General features: G+C 54.4%; 1 protein-coding gene across 1 annotated transcript; it reads right to left on the bottom strand.

The window, feature by feature from the left end:
* Positions 1–3,757: 3,757 nt before the first annotated feature.
* MAN2B1 (mannosidase alpha class 2B member 1) lies at positions 3,758–17,687 on the bottom strand. The gene is made up of 24 exons (XM_077121708.1): positions 17,500–17,687; positions 16,735–16,837; positions 16,392–16,565; positions 15,872–16,065; positions 15,158–15,290; positions 14,784–14,929; positions 14,225–14,341; positions 10,828–10,910; positions 10,632–10,752; positions 10,470–10,548; positions 10,236–10,345; positions 9,986–10,093; positions 9,643–9,759; positions 8,895–9,080; positions 8,286–8,383; positions 8,086–8,203; positions 7,267–7,385; positions 7,062–7,163; positions 6,797–6,884; positions 6,566–6,646; positions 5,325–5,567; positions 4,501–4,656; positions 4,312–4,414; positions 3,758–3,969 (listed from the first exon to the last, which is right to left on the bottom strand). The coding sequence occupies exons 1-24, from the start codon at positions 17,659–17,661 to the stop codon at positions 3,830–3,832; spliced, it is 3,081 nt and encodes a 1,026-aa protein (XP_076977823.1). The 5' UTR covers positions 17,662–17,687; the 3' UTR covers positions 3,758–3,829.
* Positions 17,688–17,798: the final 111 nt, after the last annotated feature.

The following is a 17,798-nucleotide window of genomic DNA, read 5'->3' as shown; positions in this document are numbered from 1 at the left end:
CAGAGAATCCCCTGATACTGTGTCAAACTTTAGGGATACCCAAATGAATGGGCCATGCCCTCGATCACAAGGATTACTCTTGTGAAGCTTATGTAGGTAGCATAGAAGCTTAGACTACCCACAGGCATGCCTAAGAGTTACTTCTGGAGGACCTCTGTCGTTGCTCAGATGCGGCCTCAGTCTCTCTAAGCCCAATGCTGCAAGTGAAATCATTGCCCTCCCCGCTATGTGGGACATGACATCCAGGGGTGAAAGTCTCCCTGGCAACGTGGGAGATGACTTCCAGGGCTGAATCCAGACCTGGCACCGTGGGATTATTTCCATCCTGACCAAAAACGGGTAAAGAAATCTAACTAATAAAGTATCAGTGACAGAGAGACTTCAAATAGAGTCAAGAGGCTACTCTGGAGGTTGCTGTTACACAAGCTTCAGGTAGACCTTGCTACCTATCATAACCTGCCAACCCCCAACCAGGAACATTCCAGCCAATCCTAAAGAACACCTAGGGCAATACATAAGATTCCACAAGGGTTCCACGCACTAGAGTAACTTTCCAGAAACCTACAATTTCCAGATGGGTCCCTGGTCCAGATAAGTCTGAAACTTAGCCCAGGCTCTCCAGAACATCAGATAGTTCCATCTCCCTACCCCATATCAGTGACAGACCCTTCCAATATGAAAAATTTAGAGTGGCCATAGCCTAAACACCCCTAAAGAGAGGGATGGAAAGATCAAAGGTGATGGTGGAGTTATACAGAGAAGATAGGATTTAACAAATGAATATGAATGCCTAATCATTAAATTGATATCTCTTTTAGTCTCCAGTATCTTAGAGCAGCTATAAGTAAAAACCTAAAATTATGGGATTGTAATGCATGTCAAACTCTGAAATACATTCTACAACTAATTACGGTGCTGCGCTTTGAAAATTATTGCTTTTCTGTATATATGTTATTTTTCACAAAGAGAAAAGAAGGGAAGAAAGTCTATAGTTTGATAATTAAAAAATATGTATTTAAGCCTTCTAGCCTCCTCTATTCTGGAGCAGCTAGAAGGGAAAAAATCTAAGGATGGTATGGTAGCCCATGACAAACTCTGGGATCTGTCCTGTAACTATTTGTTGAAGAGAGCTTTGACAACTATTGCTTTTTTATTTCTTTGCTTTGTATATATGTTATACTATACAACAAAAAAAGTTAAAAGAAAAACTGAATGGACACCCAGAAGATCGTATTCTTAGAACTAATCCACTCTGTGGGTATAAAACCATTTTAATAGGATCTTTCGAATAGGTTACTTCAGGTACAGTGTGACCCAGCGTGGGCCTCAGTCTAACCAGAGTTCTTTATAAACAGGATGAATACAGGGGGAGAGAGAGATGGGGGAAAAAAAAAAAAAAAGCAAGAAGCTGAGAGCAATGAAACCCAGAGGAGCAGTCTGAGACCAGCAGGTGCCGCCACGTGCCTTGCCATGAGGTAGAGGAGTCCAGGATTGCTGGCAGCCTGTCTTCAGGAAGAAAGCATTGCCTGATGTTGCCCTGATTTGGACATTTTTCTCAGCCTCAAAACTGTTAAGGTTGGGTGCATGGGTGGTTCAGTGGTAGAATGTTCACCTGCCATGTGGTATACCCCGGTTCAATTCCTTGCCCATGCACCCTCCCCCCCACAAAAACCCCACTAAGCTTGCAAGCTAATATTTTCCATTGTTAAAGCCAATGCATTTCATGGCATCTACTCTGAACAGCTTAGCAAACTAAAGCATACATTCCATTACTGAGCCAGTGGCACTCTGTTTGGGCTTCTTTTGTGCTTCCTCTGAAACATTTTTGGAAGGCTATTCCCACATTCGGGGCCGGTGTGGGTTGTAGGCTGCATTTGAACCCCCTCCCCTTGAACCTTGTCTCTCTCAGGATGACCCCAGAACTGGCCCTAATTCAACACTGTAGGTTGGAATCTTTGATTAGATTATTTCCCCAGAGATGTATGAGCTTTTGATTCCACTCACTCCAGGTAGATCATGATTAGTTTACTAAAATCCTTTAAGAAAGGAAACATTTTGGAGGGAGAGCCAGAACCTACAGAGAGAAAGCCAACAGAAACTTCAGAGCAGAGCTGACAGATTCTGGCTCTTGGAGAACAAAGACACAGATGTTTGGAGATGCTTGAAGCCCACCAGACATTGCCATGAGATACTAAGCAAGGCAGATACTGGAGCGGTCCAAGGGAAGCCCCAAGATGAAAGCCAGGCCTGGAGAAGTAAAGTGTTCCCCACAGAAACAGAGGCTGAAAGCAACCGAGCCCAGGAGCAAGGGACTAGCAGATGCCAGCCACGTGACTGCCCAGCTGACAGAGGGGTTCCTGACCCATGGGCCTTTCTTGAGTGAAGGTAACCTCTTGGTGTCTTAATTTGGACTTTTTCACTTCCTTAACTATAAACCTGTAACTTACTAAATTGCTTTTACAAAAGCCATTCCATTTTTCAAATACTGTATTCCAGCAGCTTTCAAACTAGAACACTGCCAATGGAGTGGGACCTTTTCAGGCAACAACTGAACCCACGTGGGCAATAGCCAGGTCTGCGTTATCCTCTCTAGCCAGCCAGGTCCAATCTGCCTCCTCAGCGAGGGACTTGGAAAAATTGGGGGGGGGGGGGGGGAACATGCCTAAAATAGGAACTCCCACAGAGCTCTCTAGAAACCTCTCTGTCTGGTCCAGACTAGGTCTGGTTGTTTTGAGAAAGAATTTTAAACACTTTCATGGGAGGGGGTCATGGCTGGCCCAGGCTGGTGCACCTTCCCCATATGGATAACCTTAAGTATGTATTATGTCGTTGGGGGTGCATCCAATGACAGGGCAGTGTCCACCCAGACCAGCCCCCATGCCCCTACCCTTGGAGGGCCCAATGCAGGACAGCCAGTGGGCACAGAGAGCCCTCTTTAGGCTTCAGCAACTGGCCTTGCCCAGCCCTCCCTTAAGAGAGGAATTTAGAAAAAGTTTCAGGGGGTGCATCCAGCAACTGGGGCTTACAGAGGACCATGGCTGGGCTGGGGGCACCCTCCTGAGGCTTCCCTGTCTATCATGGGAGGCTCTGCTTTCAGAGAGTGATTTTGTAAATTTTTGAGAAATGCATGCAAAGCTGGTCTCCAGGAAGTACGCAGGTGAGTCTTGGACACCCTCCTGTACCTCCATGGGCATCCAGAGGACTTAAGGAGGCTGCCCTGATTAGAAATGAAGCCAGCTGGTTCTGTCTCTAAATTTCAGGTTTAATCCAATGCTCTCCCTCCATCACAGACCCCAGAGCACAGGATGGGCCAGGCTCTCTGCCTCTGCCACCTGGGAGGTCCATAGCTCCTGTCCTTTCTTTCACACTTGCCCCTAACTGCACCTCCTCCATGAAGACCTCCCTGATTTTTCCCCCTCAGGGCCTAGCTCCAAGGCCAGTCAGGGAGAACCCAGGGTGTTTGGGTCCCTGGGCCCTGCGTGGAGTACAGGCCCCGCCCTCTTGCTTCTCAGGGCCTGGGGTGATGAAGGAGTGAAGTAGCCGAGTGTGCAATGAATGGTGGGGCTGGGGGTGAGACAAGTCAGGAATGGTGACTGTGTGTGCCTGCAGTGAGGATTCCAGCCAGCAGGTGACCTCCTGCATGGTCTCAGATCCAGGAGAAAGGGGGGTTTGCTGAGTTTTCTGTGTCATAAATCCTAGACCCCTACTCCACACCTCACTCCCCCCCTAAAAAAAACCCACGCTCAGTCTCGCCTCCACCTGGGTCTTGCTGATGGCATTTTAATAACTTTCATTGGCGCCAGCAACAGAAGAAAGACTCTTTCCACCCCTAAAGGAAGGGCGTCCGAAGGTTTATCCTAGAGCTGGTCTGTTCCCATTGGACGGTGGCCAGGAAAGTACGGATCTCCATGGGCTGCAGCGTGACAGCTGAGGGATCCAGCAATGGAAGCGTGGCTTGAGGTGGGAGGCCTGGGGTGCAAGGGAAGAGAAGGAAAGAGACTTTCCTCCATCTCACCCTGATGTAGCCGCCTCCCACCTCCCCGAAGTCCGGATACTGCCCTAAACCTTCAAGGGACTCACCCCCAAAATATTATTCACCCCTGGATCCTCAAATCCCTCCCCAGTGTCCGGCCAGAGCTAGACAGGGTTCCCAGACTCTCAAATCTTGTTCTTGCAACAGGACCGCCGTGCCCCAAATTCTGCAGGCCCATCGCTAATGTGCTAAACCAGCCGCAGACCCTCAAACGCCCTTTATCGGTGTCCTGACCAATATCCCCGCGCCTCGCACACCGCGCCCGGGCAGGCTCCCACCCGTGTGCGTGTCCCACTGGAGCCTGGAGGCGGCCTTCCGAAGCTGGTTGGCTGCCAGCGTGGTCTCCCGCAGGGAGGTGATGTTGAAGGTGGAGAACAGGTCCTGCGGGTGGGGGGTGGGGGGCCAGGCTGAGAGGTGGCGGGGCCGGGTTTCCCCCTCCCCCCCTTGCCCCTTCCACCTCGGCTCACCCGCAAGTCCACGGTCACGGGGGAGCTCAGGTTGCGGCCCGAGTCCTCCCCAACAGCGAACTGGTGCTCCAAACGCAGCAGCAGCGTTCCCGGGCCCCAACGAGCCAGCGTGAGCAGGTGCACGGCGGGGGGCAGCTCCCGGCGCAGCGCGGAGAACTGCGGGGACCGGGGCGGGGCGGGACTAAGCTGGGCGGGGCGGGGCTGAGCCAGCACGGGCGGGGCTAAGTGTGGGGAGCGGCAGGACCCAGCCAAGTACAGAGCGAGGTTCACGTGGGAGGGGCGGGCCTTAGAATGGGAGGGGCGGGACTGGGCTCGGGAAGAGCAGGGCTCAAACCCGGGCAGGGCGGGGCTTAGCCGGGGAGGGGCTGGCCTTGGCTGAGGTGGGGTTTGGAGGAGAGGGGCGGAGCTGAGCGGAGAACAGGGCTGGGTTGGGCGGGGAAGAAGCAGGGCTTGGCCGTGGTCAGAGAAGGGGCCGAGCAATCCGGGCGGAGCTCAGCCTGGAGGGGCGGCTGGACCCAGAGAGAAAACCCCGCGAACCAGGGAAGGGGCGCATCTTAGCCGTGGGGGTGCGAGTCCGGAAGGGTCTCTCGCCCAGGACGGGGGCTTGGGCGGGGCGGGTGAGGAGGCGGGGAGGGGCGTGAGCAGGGGCTAGGGCAGGACCCAGTCTAGGAGGGAAGGGGCTGGCATGGGACCCGGCCGAGCCTGCCGGGGATCCTGGCTGAGACTGGGCGGGAGGGGGGGGGGCGGGACCGTATTCAGGCCTTCCCAAGAGAACCCCCGCCGTCGTCATTCCGGTCCTCTCGCTCTCCCCGGGCCCCCCTCACCTGCTTGCGCTGGACGGCCTCGCGGTGGTAAGGAGTGCCCTGGCCGGCAGCCAGCACCACCTGCGGCGCCAGGACCTCCTTCTCCGCCTGCAGCCGGTGTCCCGCGGCCGCAGTCCGGACCGTGTCCAGCAGCACGAGGTGGCGACCTCGCACCCACAGCCCCGGTCCATTCCATTCCGGGCCCGCCTCCTGCAGCGGCTCCCCCACTCCTCGGCCATCGTCTTTCAGCAGCCGTCGGTGCACCTGGGGAGAGGGAAAGGGTCCGGTGGGGGACCCTGGGTCAGAAATGTCAGAAGAGCTAGTTCTGGTTTGAATCTATTATGTACCCCCAGAAAAGCCATCTTTTAATCCTGGGTCAATATTATAGGTTAGAAACTTTTCATTAGATTATCTCCACGGAGATGTGAAACGCCCTATTGGGGGTGTGACCTTTTGATTAGATGGAGATCAGGTGGGTCTTGATTAGTTTACTGGAGTCCTTTAAAAGAGGAAACATTTTGGAGAGAGCTCAGAGCACAGCCACTGTAGATGTTTGGAAATGGAGACAGAAATAGCTATGCTGCTAAGCAAGGACTCACAGAAATAGCCATAACCTGAAGAGAAGAGATCTCTGGCCCCAGCAGATGCCAAGCTAAGAGATGAAACCCTGGAGCAGCTAAGTGAAGGCCCACAGACACTTAGAGAGGAAACTACTGGCATCAGAGGCTGACAGCAATGAAACCGGGAACAAGGACCAGCAGACACCAGCCAAGTGTCTTCCCAGATCGCCCTCCCTTGAGCCAAGGTATCGTCCTCTGAATGCCTTATTTAGGACATATTTATGGCCTTAGAACTGTAAACTTTACACTTATTCAATTCCCTTTTTTAAAAGCCATCCCATTTCTGGGATATTGCTTTCCCACAGCTTAACAAATGAATACAGGGCTGGTGAGAGAGCCTGGCTGGGTTCAGAGAAAGGGCAGGGGTAAAAGGATGAAGTGAGGGTCTGGTAGGGATGCCGGGCAGAAGCGGAGAGGTAAGGCCCCAATGGGAGGCCTGGGTGGGACAAGTCAGGCCCTGGAGAGGGGTCCTGGGTAAAGACTTTTCAAATAGCCTAGAAGAAAAGTCTCATTTAGGATTGGGGGGTCTCATCAAACCGAGAGGTGCATCTAAGCAGAGAACTGGGATAGAAACAGGCTTCCAGGTCCAGCAGGGGACCAGGGGCTGGGGACTCCAGCTTGGACAGGCTCTGACCCACTCACCATGAGCTCCAGGGAGCCGTCCTTCAGGCTACTGCCCCCCTGGGAGCGGTCGGTCAGCACCGTCAGCTGCATGTTCCCATCCTGGGGGGTAGAGGGTGTCAGGGTCAGGGGAGTGGTGGCCATGGCCAAGGACAGATGGGAAATGCAGGGAGAGTGGGGTTATCCCCGCTCTGCAGAAGCGTGTGGGAAGAGGCGGGCAGAGGCAGGCTGGTGGGCTTGGGGGATAGGTACCGTGATGTAAATCCGGGTGTTGACCGGGTAGTAGTTTCCTGCCACTGGCTCAGTCTGGGTCAGGTTCCAGGTTGGTCGATAATCCCTCCTGGAGTGGGGTGGGGTGGGTTTCGGTCAGGCCTGGGGTCTGGCCCCATTTCCCCTCTTCCCCCATCCCTTCCTTCACCTTCTCCCTCCCACACTCACAGGAGCAGCAAATGCCCCCACCATCCCTGGGCCCCAAGATACCACAGCCCACCCCTCCAGCCTCCCCAGCCACCCCCACCTCCTTTCCAGAATCTCCCGGCCGTTGCTATCTGTATAGAAACGTCCATCTGTTTCCAGCGTCGTGTCGAAGCGACTGATGATCTCCTTCCCCCAGCCATCGCTGCACCCGGTGGGATTGCAAAGGTCATGAGCCTGGCCTAAAGGCTGCCCTGCCCTTGCCCTCATCTCCTACCCCCACCCCCAGCCCAGCCCAGGCCACTCACACCACAGGTATCGGGCCCACCGTCCACTCCAGCTCCAGATGCCTCTGTCCTGGGTACAGGCGAATTACCTGGGAACACCAGGCTGAGAAGTTCTGGTGCACTTCTTGCACCAAAGCTGTCTGCAGGCACATGGGGAAGGGAGGTGGAGGGCAAGGCACGTGAGTTGCACCAGGGCAGAGGAGAGCCCTGCAAATATCTGCCCTGATGTGAAACCCACAATGGCCTACACTGGGGGCAAGGCCATTAACACATGGCATGGGAAGCCCATCCACCTCCCCCACCCAACCAGGTATGATGGCCACCCTACATAGCCACATTGTTCCTGAGGGTGACACGATTGTGTGCTGCTCTGTTCACCATCACCCCATCTCCTTTCCTTCTATAGTAATGATTGTAGCTTGGTGCACAACAACCTGATATAAAGACTATATTTCCCAAGCTTCCCAAAACAACAATGAGCTGTGTGACCACAGCCTACCCAGTGGAAAGTGAGTAACTTTCCTGGCCCCTTTCTCTCTGCCAGTGGCTTGAATGCCGATGTGATGGTTGGAGGATGAGCAGCCCTCCTGAATCATGAGTATGAAGCTGAATGTTGAGGGTGGCAGAGCAATGACACAGAATAGGGCCGGGTGATGGCAGAGCCACATCCACTTGCCCTGGGTGGCCCAGCCAGACATTATGTTAGCAGGAAAGAACCTTCTGTCTTGTTATAAGCAATTCATTTGGGTAGCCCTGTTACAACTCTTCCCCCCAGCTTCCATCCCATGCTTCCATCTATCCCCACCCCCTGATCCCCTCTCATCATTCCTGGCCTCGGACCTTCACCAAGCGGATCTGAGCCCAGTGTCTCACGGGCAGTGGTTTCTGTTGGTTGGGTCTGAAGATGTAGGCACCCGAGGCCTGGGAACTCTGTTTGTTGCCGGTACTGGCGTTGTACCTGGGGCCGAGGTAGGTAAGAGTCAGGCAAAGGGCCCTGGCTCCACTCATGGCCCCTCCGTGGCCAGGTGGGCCTTGCTCACCAGTAGAAGGCCTGGCGAACAGGCAGAAGAAGCTTCTGGTCCAGGTTCTCAATCTTTATCAAGAGCCCTGTGTTGGGGTCGAATGTAGCCCGGATGTGCTGGGCAGAGAGAAGGGAAAAGCGGTCAACGGTCATGGCAACCACGGGGTCCCCTTTTACTTAGTCTCTCATTCCTATTAGCAAATCCTAAATGCTCCACCTTCAAGCTTGTACTCTCTGTGGCCTCTTTTTATCACCCCACTGTAACTAGCTGGACCAGTGTGCTTCTCTTGGCTTCCATGCTTGCCTGCCCCACTGTCCGTTCCCCCTGCCGCCGCCAGAGGGCGCCCATAAAGCCCTAAATCCTGTCATAGACCTTTGTGGGACGGACTTCTGCAGCCAATAAAGGAATTAGACTTTTAGAGGCCAGTGGAAATGTTTTTCATTTTAACTTATTTCGGAATCAGGAAAACACTTGAATATATAATAATAATAATAATAATAGTAAGTCCTGCGTGAATTATATTCAACTTTATGCCAACACTGTCGTGAAATCTAATTTTTAAAATACGGCACTTAAAAAGATCTCCCCCTAAATGATGGGGACAGGGAATCTGAACGAAGGTCTCACCTTATTTTGGATGGTCAGGACACGAGTCTGGGGCTTGTTGATAGTGGGCTGCCTGGTGTAGACCTGGGGACTCCGGTCTGGCACGCGGGCCACTGAATAGATGCTGAAGCCCAGGGCCGGCACCGAGGCTGAGAAGAGCAGCTCGGGGGGCCGGTCCTGAATCTGTGAGCTGGGAACTATCACCACCTTAGAGAACAGAGGAGGGAAACCACGTCAAAAGGCTGTGAGTACATATAAAGCCACACATACATGGTGGGGTGTGTGCGTGTGTGAAATGAGGGTATTGGCCAAACTCAAGGAGAGGAAGGATTCCTGGGCAGGATGGGGAAAACGAAATTCAGGTGGTGGGGTGGAGGAGAAAGTGTCAACTCTTCTGAAAGAAAAGACTGCAAAGGAGATTGAAAAGGTAGAAAATATCCACTGGGAGGGCAGAGAGACTGCGTGGGGGGAGAAGTGAGCAAGGAAGTGGGGGTAAAAAGAGTTCTGAGGAAGGAGAGCCAAGGACAGATTCTTGGGAGAGGAGGAGACAAGAGGGAGGTGGGGGGTGACGGGGATAATCATAAATGGAAAAGATTTCCAAGGGGGCGGATATTCATGGTGGGGGAAAGGTTCTGGAGGGAGAGAGATGTTGAGGAGCAGAGGGGAAAGTACTCAGGGGACCTGGAAGAAGCATTCAGAGGTGGGAGGAATCTTTGGAGGGAGAAATCATGGAGTGGAGGTGTCCATGGGGGGTTGTCTGAGGGCTCACTTCATTAGGCACAATTGTCCCATTGGGATCTGTCACGAGGTAAGCGCCTTTGGTGACCGGCAGCCGCACCATCCAAGCTACCTTCCGCCCCAGGGGGTTGTAAATGGTGACGATGAACTGGAGTGGGAGGGGCAGGGTGGACGTGAGACACAGCAGGCCTTCCCCAAACCTACCCGCCACGCGTGGCTGCGCAGAGTCCTCCCCCATCCTGACTGTGCCCCACGCGATCTGCCCGGGGGCACTGGCCCCCTATGCGCCCCGCCCCGCGATCTGCCTGGGTTCGTCCGCTCTGGGCCCCGCCCACGCGACCGGCCCCCCGGGCCCCGCCCTTCGGCCCGCGCACGCGCTTCGCCGTCTGGCTGAGCGAGCAGACGCTGACGTTGAGACCGCGGCAGAACGTGAAGTCCCCCTTGGAGCCGCTGAGCCGGGCAAGCGCGTTGCTCAGGAGCACCTGTGGGGAGGTGGTGAGCGGGGCGGGTCTGCTCTGGAGCCCGCCCCCTACGAGGCCCCGCCCCCGCAGCAGCGCCGTGCGTCCTGCCCGGCCGCCTCCCGCTGACCTGGGCCCCGCCCCCACGGCGGCCCCGCCCCCGCACCTCGCAGGGCCCCCAGCCTTCCGCGAGCTGGCGCGCGTAGTCGTCTGCCACGTGCTGCCGGGAGGTGCCGGTGACGGCGTCGTGGTGTTGCAGCACGGCCATGGCTTCCCCTGCGGGCGACCGTGAGCCTGGCGGAGTCTCCGCGGGACACGAGGCCCGGCCCCCAGGGACCGCGGCAGGTCCCGCGCCGGCGGAGGGGGCCTTCGGGGCCTCCCGGGGGTGGGGGTCACCTACTGAGGGGCGCACTGTCTCCTGAGCCGTAGGGTCCGTTGTTGGCCGCCGGGCCCACCAGCGCCTCCAGCTGGTTGCACACCTAGGGGCACAGGGGGGTCGGGTTAGGGCGGCCGGGCCTGCCGGGGACACCCAGGGCTGCCCCTGAGCCGGGCACCCGCCCACCTGCAAGAAGTTGTAGCTGCGGCGCTCATAAAATTTGAGGGCCGGCCGGCTGGTGAAGTAGCCTGTCCAGAATTTGTGGGCGCCATCGGCGTAGGGGAAGAAGTCGTCCTCTTTCACCGACCTGCGGGGACCGGCGCGGTGAGGGTAGGGTCACAGCCCAGGGGGGGCACACCGAGCCTTCCCGCCCCCCAGGTACCAGGTGAGGTTGGCCTTGTTCAGCTCCCATAGGTAACAGGTGGGAGTGGAGTAGAGGACGTGGACGTGGCTCCCGTTGGCCTGCTGTGGGAGAAGGTGTGGGTGTGTGAGCCCTCGCCTGCCCCGCGCACACTCAAGTGTGCACACATTCATGATCAGATGCTCTTAACACACATCTTGGGTCCGTTCAGAGGCCAAGGGTGAAAATGAACACTTAGCAGAAGAAATCTTATCCTTGAACGAGTATCAGAGGTGCAGGAGTAACCATGAAATCTTACTAAATTTTTCTAATAACTCCAATTTCATGATTAAGAAACCTTGGTGGAAAAATGAAGGGTGACATTATACAACAGGAATGATCATTTCTCAGCACGGTCAGGTTGTTCCCAGATGACGCGACTTTTATAATATATGAAGGCTCACTTTTGACTGAAGGAGGTGGAGGCATGAGGTTACCTCCAGGAGGAAAAGGACATTTGTTCTGCACTCGCTGTATCCCCAGTGCCCAGTATACAGTAGGTGCTCAATAAATACTGGAGTAAATGAAGGGAGGCATGGAGGACTGCATCATCTGCACACCTGCATGCAGTCACACTCACAGACACACACACAGAGTTTTCACCCAACAAGCACCATTCTTAATGCTCTAGAAGCAGAGAGGGTAGGGGCTGCTCTCATGGAATTCCCAGCCAAGAGCCCTCCAACAGTCAATTGGTTACAGGTGGCCTGGATGTGACATGACAGGTATCCATGGGTGCTGGGGTGAGCAGAGAAAGGAGCTGGCCTCAGACTGGGATTGGGTGAAGGCTTCCTGGAGGAGGAGTTATTGCAGCTGGAGTTGTAAATGAGGAGCAGGAGATTTTCAACCAGAAATAATAATCATAAACCAGTACTAACACTTCTTACATGCCAGGCACTGTTCCATGTAAATGATCTATGCAAATGAACTCATGACACTCTAATCATTAAAGATGTGCTACAACATGGATGAACCTGGGAGACATTGAGTGCCATAAGCCAGGCACAAAAGGAACCAATATTGTACGATCTCACTTATATGAAATAATAAAAATTTGTAAATTTATAGGGACAAAAATTAGAATATAAGTTACCAGGGACAAGGGTAAGGGTGAGAAAAGGGGAGTTAATGCTTTATGGGGACTGAGCTTCTAGTTTCTGTTTAGGGTGATGGAGAAGTTTTGGTAAGGGATGGTGGTGGTGATACCACAATACCACCCAATTGTATACTTGGAAATGGTTAAAATGGGGTATTTACATTGTAATATGTGTGCCGGTTTGAAACTTCGTGTATACCAGAAAAGCCAATGTTCTTTAATCCTCATTCCATATTGCTCTGTGGGAGCTTTTTGATTGTTCCCATGGAGACATGACCCACCCAAATATGGGTGGTAACTTTTGATTAGGTGGTTTCCTGGAGATGTGTCTCCACTCATTCAAGATGGGTTGCTTACTGGAGTCCTTTAAGAGGGAGCCATTTTGGAAAAAGCTTTAGTGCCCACACAGGCAGACACCTTTGGAGATGAAAGAAAATGCCCCCAGGGAAGACATTTAAAGAAGCAGGTAGAGTCTTCCATATGCCTTCCCAGCTGAGAGAGAAACGCGCAACATTATCATTTTTTTCCTTTGGAGTTAAGGTATCTTTCTCTGGTGCCTTAGTTTGGCTATTTCTATGGCCTTAGAACTGTAAACTTGCAACTTAATAAATTCCCCTTTTAAAAGCCGTTCCATTAATGGTATATTGCACTCTGGCAGGTTTAACAAACTAAAACAATATGTTACCACAATAAAATTTAAAAAAAAAACAATTCTTATTAACAGCCCTATGAGGTAGAGACCACTATATTGCCAGTTTTATAAAGGAAAAACTGAGATACTAAGTGCTTCCGAATATTTCTCTAGGTCCAGATCCAGTAAATGCAGAACCAGGTTTGAACCCAGAAAGCCCATTTCTGGAATCTGTAAAATGGAGTCAGCAAAGGAGCAGTCAGTGGCAGGAGAAACAACAGGACAGCGTGGACTCCTGGATGCCAAGAGACATGAACTGGCAGGAGGTAGTGGTCAAGAGTGCTGAAGGCTCCTTAGGGACCAGGGACATGGAGAAGGATCAAGAAATGTCAGCTGGGAGGTCCTTCCTGACTTAGTGAGAGCCAATTTGGTGCAATGGTAGTGCAGGGAGTGAGTAGGAGGTGAAGCTGTGGAGCTCCCACGGGCAGACAACTCTGGGGATGTGGGTGGAGGGAAGAGCATCTTTAATGGATGGGGAGATGAGACAAGTCTCTTTGCCGATATGAAAGAGTGACTCCCTGCCCACAGAACCACAGACACAGGTCCCACCAACACATCTGTGATTGGTGAAATAATGCACACACACCCCTAAAAAAATGTCCACTCCCAATCTCAGAATGTATGACTATATTAGGTTAAAATCACAGCTGCAGGTGGAATTAATGTTGCTGGTCAGCTGACTTTAAGACAGGGAGATGTTCCTAGATTAACTGGTGGCCCAGTGTAATCACAGGGGCTTTAAAAGTGGAAGACAGATGCAGAAGAGACAGATCAGAAAGATGTATGACAACAGAAGCAAGGCCAGAGTGAGGCTATGACTGGCTTTGAAGATGGAGGAAGGGGCCACAAGCCAAGGACTGTAGGCAGCCTCTAGAAGCTGGAAAAGGCAAGACCACAGATTCTCTCCTCAACTTCCAGAAAGGAATGCACCTCCTCTGACACTTGATTTCAGCCCAGTGACACCTGTGTCAGGCTTCTAACCGCCGAACCATAATACAGTAAATTTCTGTGATTTTCAGCCATGAAGTTAGTGGCAATTTGTTACAGCAGTCATAGGAAACTGTTGGTGGATTGAATCGTGTGCCCCAGTCTGGATATGTTCCTGGTCTTTCTCGACATTCTTGGGCATGTGGATCCATCATAAATAGGATCTCTTGACTATATTATCAGTGAGGAGGCAGCCCAAGCTGAATGAGGGTTTGCCTTGATCCAAAATGGCAGAAGTTCTTATAAGCAAAGATAAGTGGACACAAGAGAGGAAGCCACAGGGAGCAGCCAGAAGCTGGAAGCCAATGGAACCCAGACACCACCATGTGCACTGCCATGTGGCAAAAAAACCCAGGAACCCCAAACAATGCCGGCCAGCCAGAAGATACCACCACCAGCAGAAAGCAAGCCTTCCAGCCTTTGAAACCGTGCGCCAATAAAATCTAGTTATCAAAGCCAACCCATTGCATTGGTTGTAGAAGCCAGGAAACTAAAACAGAAACTGATAAACCCCCAGAGCTGTGCACTGAGCTCAGCCCCAGGGCGCAGAAAGATACAAGTACATGTGCACACATGGGCGGCCCTGGGAGGGGACCTGAACTGACCTGGGCGTTGACCAGCTGGATGAGCTTGTCGAGATTCTTGAACCACATGTTGGCATTCTCGTACTGGAAGTCCGAGCCCATGGTCATCACAGTGTGCTTGGTACGATAAAATCGGGCCTGCAGGCAGCACGGGGAGTTCTCAGGCTGGGTTGGCCTGTGCCACCCTCCTCGTATGACTGCATCCTGGGTATGCCAAGAGTGCCGGCGCCCACGCAGGCGTGGGTGAAGGTGTGAAGGTGTGGCCCGCGGGACCGTAGAGACACACAATGTGACAACTGTCAATGGTCATCGATCGGTTCCATCGGGCCGACCATGCAGACACGGGCCCGGAAGCCCTGTGCCACCCTGGCCTCACATGTGCGGTGCATGTGCATGGTAGGGAAGGGGCCTGCACACTTCCACTCAAGGACGCACACCAACCCAGGAGGACATAGGGACGGCAACAGGGATGTTGCTTTTCTCAGAAGGTTGCGAGGCGGTGTTAGGGACCGCACGGGCCATGGGAAGGGCTCAGGTGCATTAGTGAGGCAGTCCTACCAGCTCTGGACCTGGGGGTTACCTGGGTGGCAGCCAACTGCAGGAAGTAATTGACCAGCTTGTCAGCGTTGTACTCAGGGCTACGGAGGTCATCCACCAGTGGCTTGTCATCGCACAGCGAGTCCCAGCACAGCTCGTCCGGGGGGTTGTACATGTTGGGGAGCACACCTGTGGGGCATATTGGGTTGGGGATGTCCTAGCACCCTAGCCTCACCTTGGGGTCAAAGCCTGCCACCCCACCCCCCAACTCCACCCAGGATGGGCTCCAGAATTTGCAGGGCCCAGCACAAAACGGAAATGCTGGGCCCTTGTTCATAAGTTATTAAGGATTTCAAGATGGTAACCAGAGCCTTAGACCAAACCCAGGGCCTCTCTGAGCCCAGGTTGCCAGCTCACCAGTGAAGAGGTCGGCGGCTGGGGGAGGCAGGCTGGTACTGGCCCGCCACACCTGCTCCATCTCCACCATTGCCTTCCGTGTCTTCTTATCTTGGTAATCCAGGCGCCCGAAGAAGAAGCCATCAAAACCCATCTGGGGTTGGGGGGTGGGGGCGGCGGGATGAGAGCCGCAGGAGAAAGCAATCTGAATCAGTGTACACCTCTCTCGCCAGCTTGGGAGGGGTGACTGAGGGCACAGGTAGAAATGAGGGAGGCCACCAGCTCATTTCCAAACTAGGGGAAGGAGGCAGAAGGACAGCCCAAAGCCAGAACCCACCTCCACCTGGATCAAAGCAGAGAGGGGGTGGGACCTGAGTCAAGGAGGATTTCCCCCTTCCTACACTGAGGATGGATGAGGTCAGAGCCCTGGAGGTGGGCCTTGCAGGATGCTTAGGAGTTCTCCAGATAAAGAGAAGTTCAAGCAGGGGAAAGAGAAGCAGGTTTAAAAACAGGGCAAGCCTCCTGATGCTACCAAGCTGGGGGAAATGCTGGGATCATAGCTAGTGGAGCAGGACCAGTCTGAGCTGGGCACAGCAGGGCCCGGGTCCCAAGTCAGAAAGGAATGGGATTCACAGTTCACCCAAGGGGCAGGATCCCGAGGGACCAGGGGATGGGCAGTGAGAAGGCAGGGTTTGACTAGCTGAGGGAGGCACTCAACAGAGGTTGTGGTGGTACCTGGGCGAAGAGCGAGGCCTGCTCCCGCGAGTGGCCAAAGGGGTCGATGTGCCAGGCCACACGGGGGCGGCCATCGCTGCCAAATGTTTTCTCTAAGAAATGCAATCCGAGGGTCATCTGGTCTATGATGGCACCATAGTGGGTGGCCGCCTCATCGTTCATCACCCAGCCACCATTGGCAAATTCCAAGCGCCCTGTTCCAGAAGGGGCAAGGTGGGGGTCAGTAGTCAGGGCCAGGGGTGGAGTCAGAGTAGGTGACCCGCTACATATCCAGTCCACTTGCAGCCCAGCATAGCCAGATGTAGGACAGAGGGCCCCTTGAATGGCAAATTTCCCAGGGGAGCCCTGGAGCTGGGCCTTGCAGGGTGCCTAAGAGTTCTCCAGATAAAGAGAAGTTTAGGCAGGCAGAACTACATGCACAGCTAGCAGACATGGGGCCTGATACCATCTCAGAAGCCAGGGTAGTAGCAACGGAAGCTGGGCTGGGCTTCCTCTTTTCACTTCCTTAGGGCGGGCTCACCCTGGCGCACCAGATCCCTCACAACCTCCTGGGTTGCATTTGTCTGCTGGAACCACCAGCGGGCGAAGAAGGCCATCTCCACGTAGACAAAGCGGCGGGTAGGCTCGGCCAGCAGGGCAGAGACGACCGAGTCCAGGATGTACTGCACGCCTGCATGTTGGATGTCATTCTGGACTGTGGGCAGAGGGGTCAGTCAGTCAGGGAGCCTCAGAGCTAAGGGGGACATTCCTGACACAGGATCCCAGGCTAGATGTGTCCCCACCCCAATGCCCAGGGTCCACAAGGGGTTTGAGGGGTTCTGAGGACCTGTAGAAGGCCCAGGGCTAGTCTCCACTTAACTCACTGCCATAAAAGTACTGGTCCACTGTTTTGAGCCAGCCCACGTCATCGTGTGTGTGGGCCACCAGATGTACATTGAGCATGTCCGGCTGCACCTTGGGGCACGTCTGCACAGAGACCCAAACACACACACAGCCTGTCAGTGTCCCTGGGAAGTTGGGGGGTGGGGAAGTCACAGACAAGCCTTGATCCAGAGGGTGAGCGACTCCTTGAATGAGGGTCTGACCCCGGCCCTCCCAGGGACTACACGGATACAGCTCCACTTGGCACAACCCCACAGAGCAGTTTTTCTTTACACCAGGGAAAACAGTAACAGTAGATGAAGTTCATTAAGCCCTGGCAAATGCCAGGCAGCCACGCTGGGCATCAAATTATTCCCAGTTCCAGGTGAGAGCACAGAGGCTCAGAGAGAGGAAGTGACTTATCCAACGTCACACAGCCAGGAAGTGGAGAAGCCAGGCTGGAACTGCAGAGTCTCAGCTCTCAACCAGCACCCCATCCCACCCCCTGCAGCTCAGGCCACCCCTTCCCGCCCCCAGTCACTCGCAGTTCTGTGCCTGCAAACTTCAGGCAAACCGGCCCGCAGACACAGGGGTAGACAGACAGACAGACGCAATCATATTCTCAGACTCGCAGTCAGCCCTCTCAATGACACACGCACTCAGGTCGCCCTGGCACAATAGCAGCCGTTCGCTGGGCACCCCAAAACAGACCCAGCCACGCCTCTGGCCCGGGCTTGGGTACATTTCCGCCCGCCGGCCCGTCTCACCTCGTACCCCGCGGCCCGAGCGCCGGGCGCCTCCAGCAACAACAAAAGTAGGAAGGGGAGAGGCCGGAGCAGCGACCGCAGCGCGCGGGGGCTCATCCGGGACTCCGCAGCGACCCCGGGGCCACCAGCTCGGAGCCCCGCAGCCCACGCGTCGGCGCCCATGGCTCTGCCGCCGACTCCAGGGCCCCACCGAGGCGGGGCTAAGGCCCCGCCCCCGAAGCAGGCCTGGCCAATCAGCGTCTCGGGGGGCGGAGCAGTCCGGGAGCCAAGCTGTATCCCCTGGGGTGATAGGACCGCAG

Source organism: Tamandua tetradactyla, chromosome 11 (assembly GCF_023851605.1).
Source record: "Tamandua tetradactyla isolate mTamTet1 chromosome 11, mTamTet1.pri, whole genome shotgun sequence".
In the NCBI taxonomy this organism is placed as follows: Eukaryota; Metazoa; Chordata; class Mammalia; order Pilosa; family Myrmecophagidae; genus Tamandua; species Tamandua tetradactyla.
This window is presented reverse-complemented; position numbering and strand designations above follow the sequence as displayed.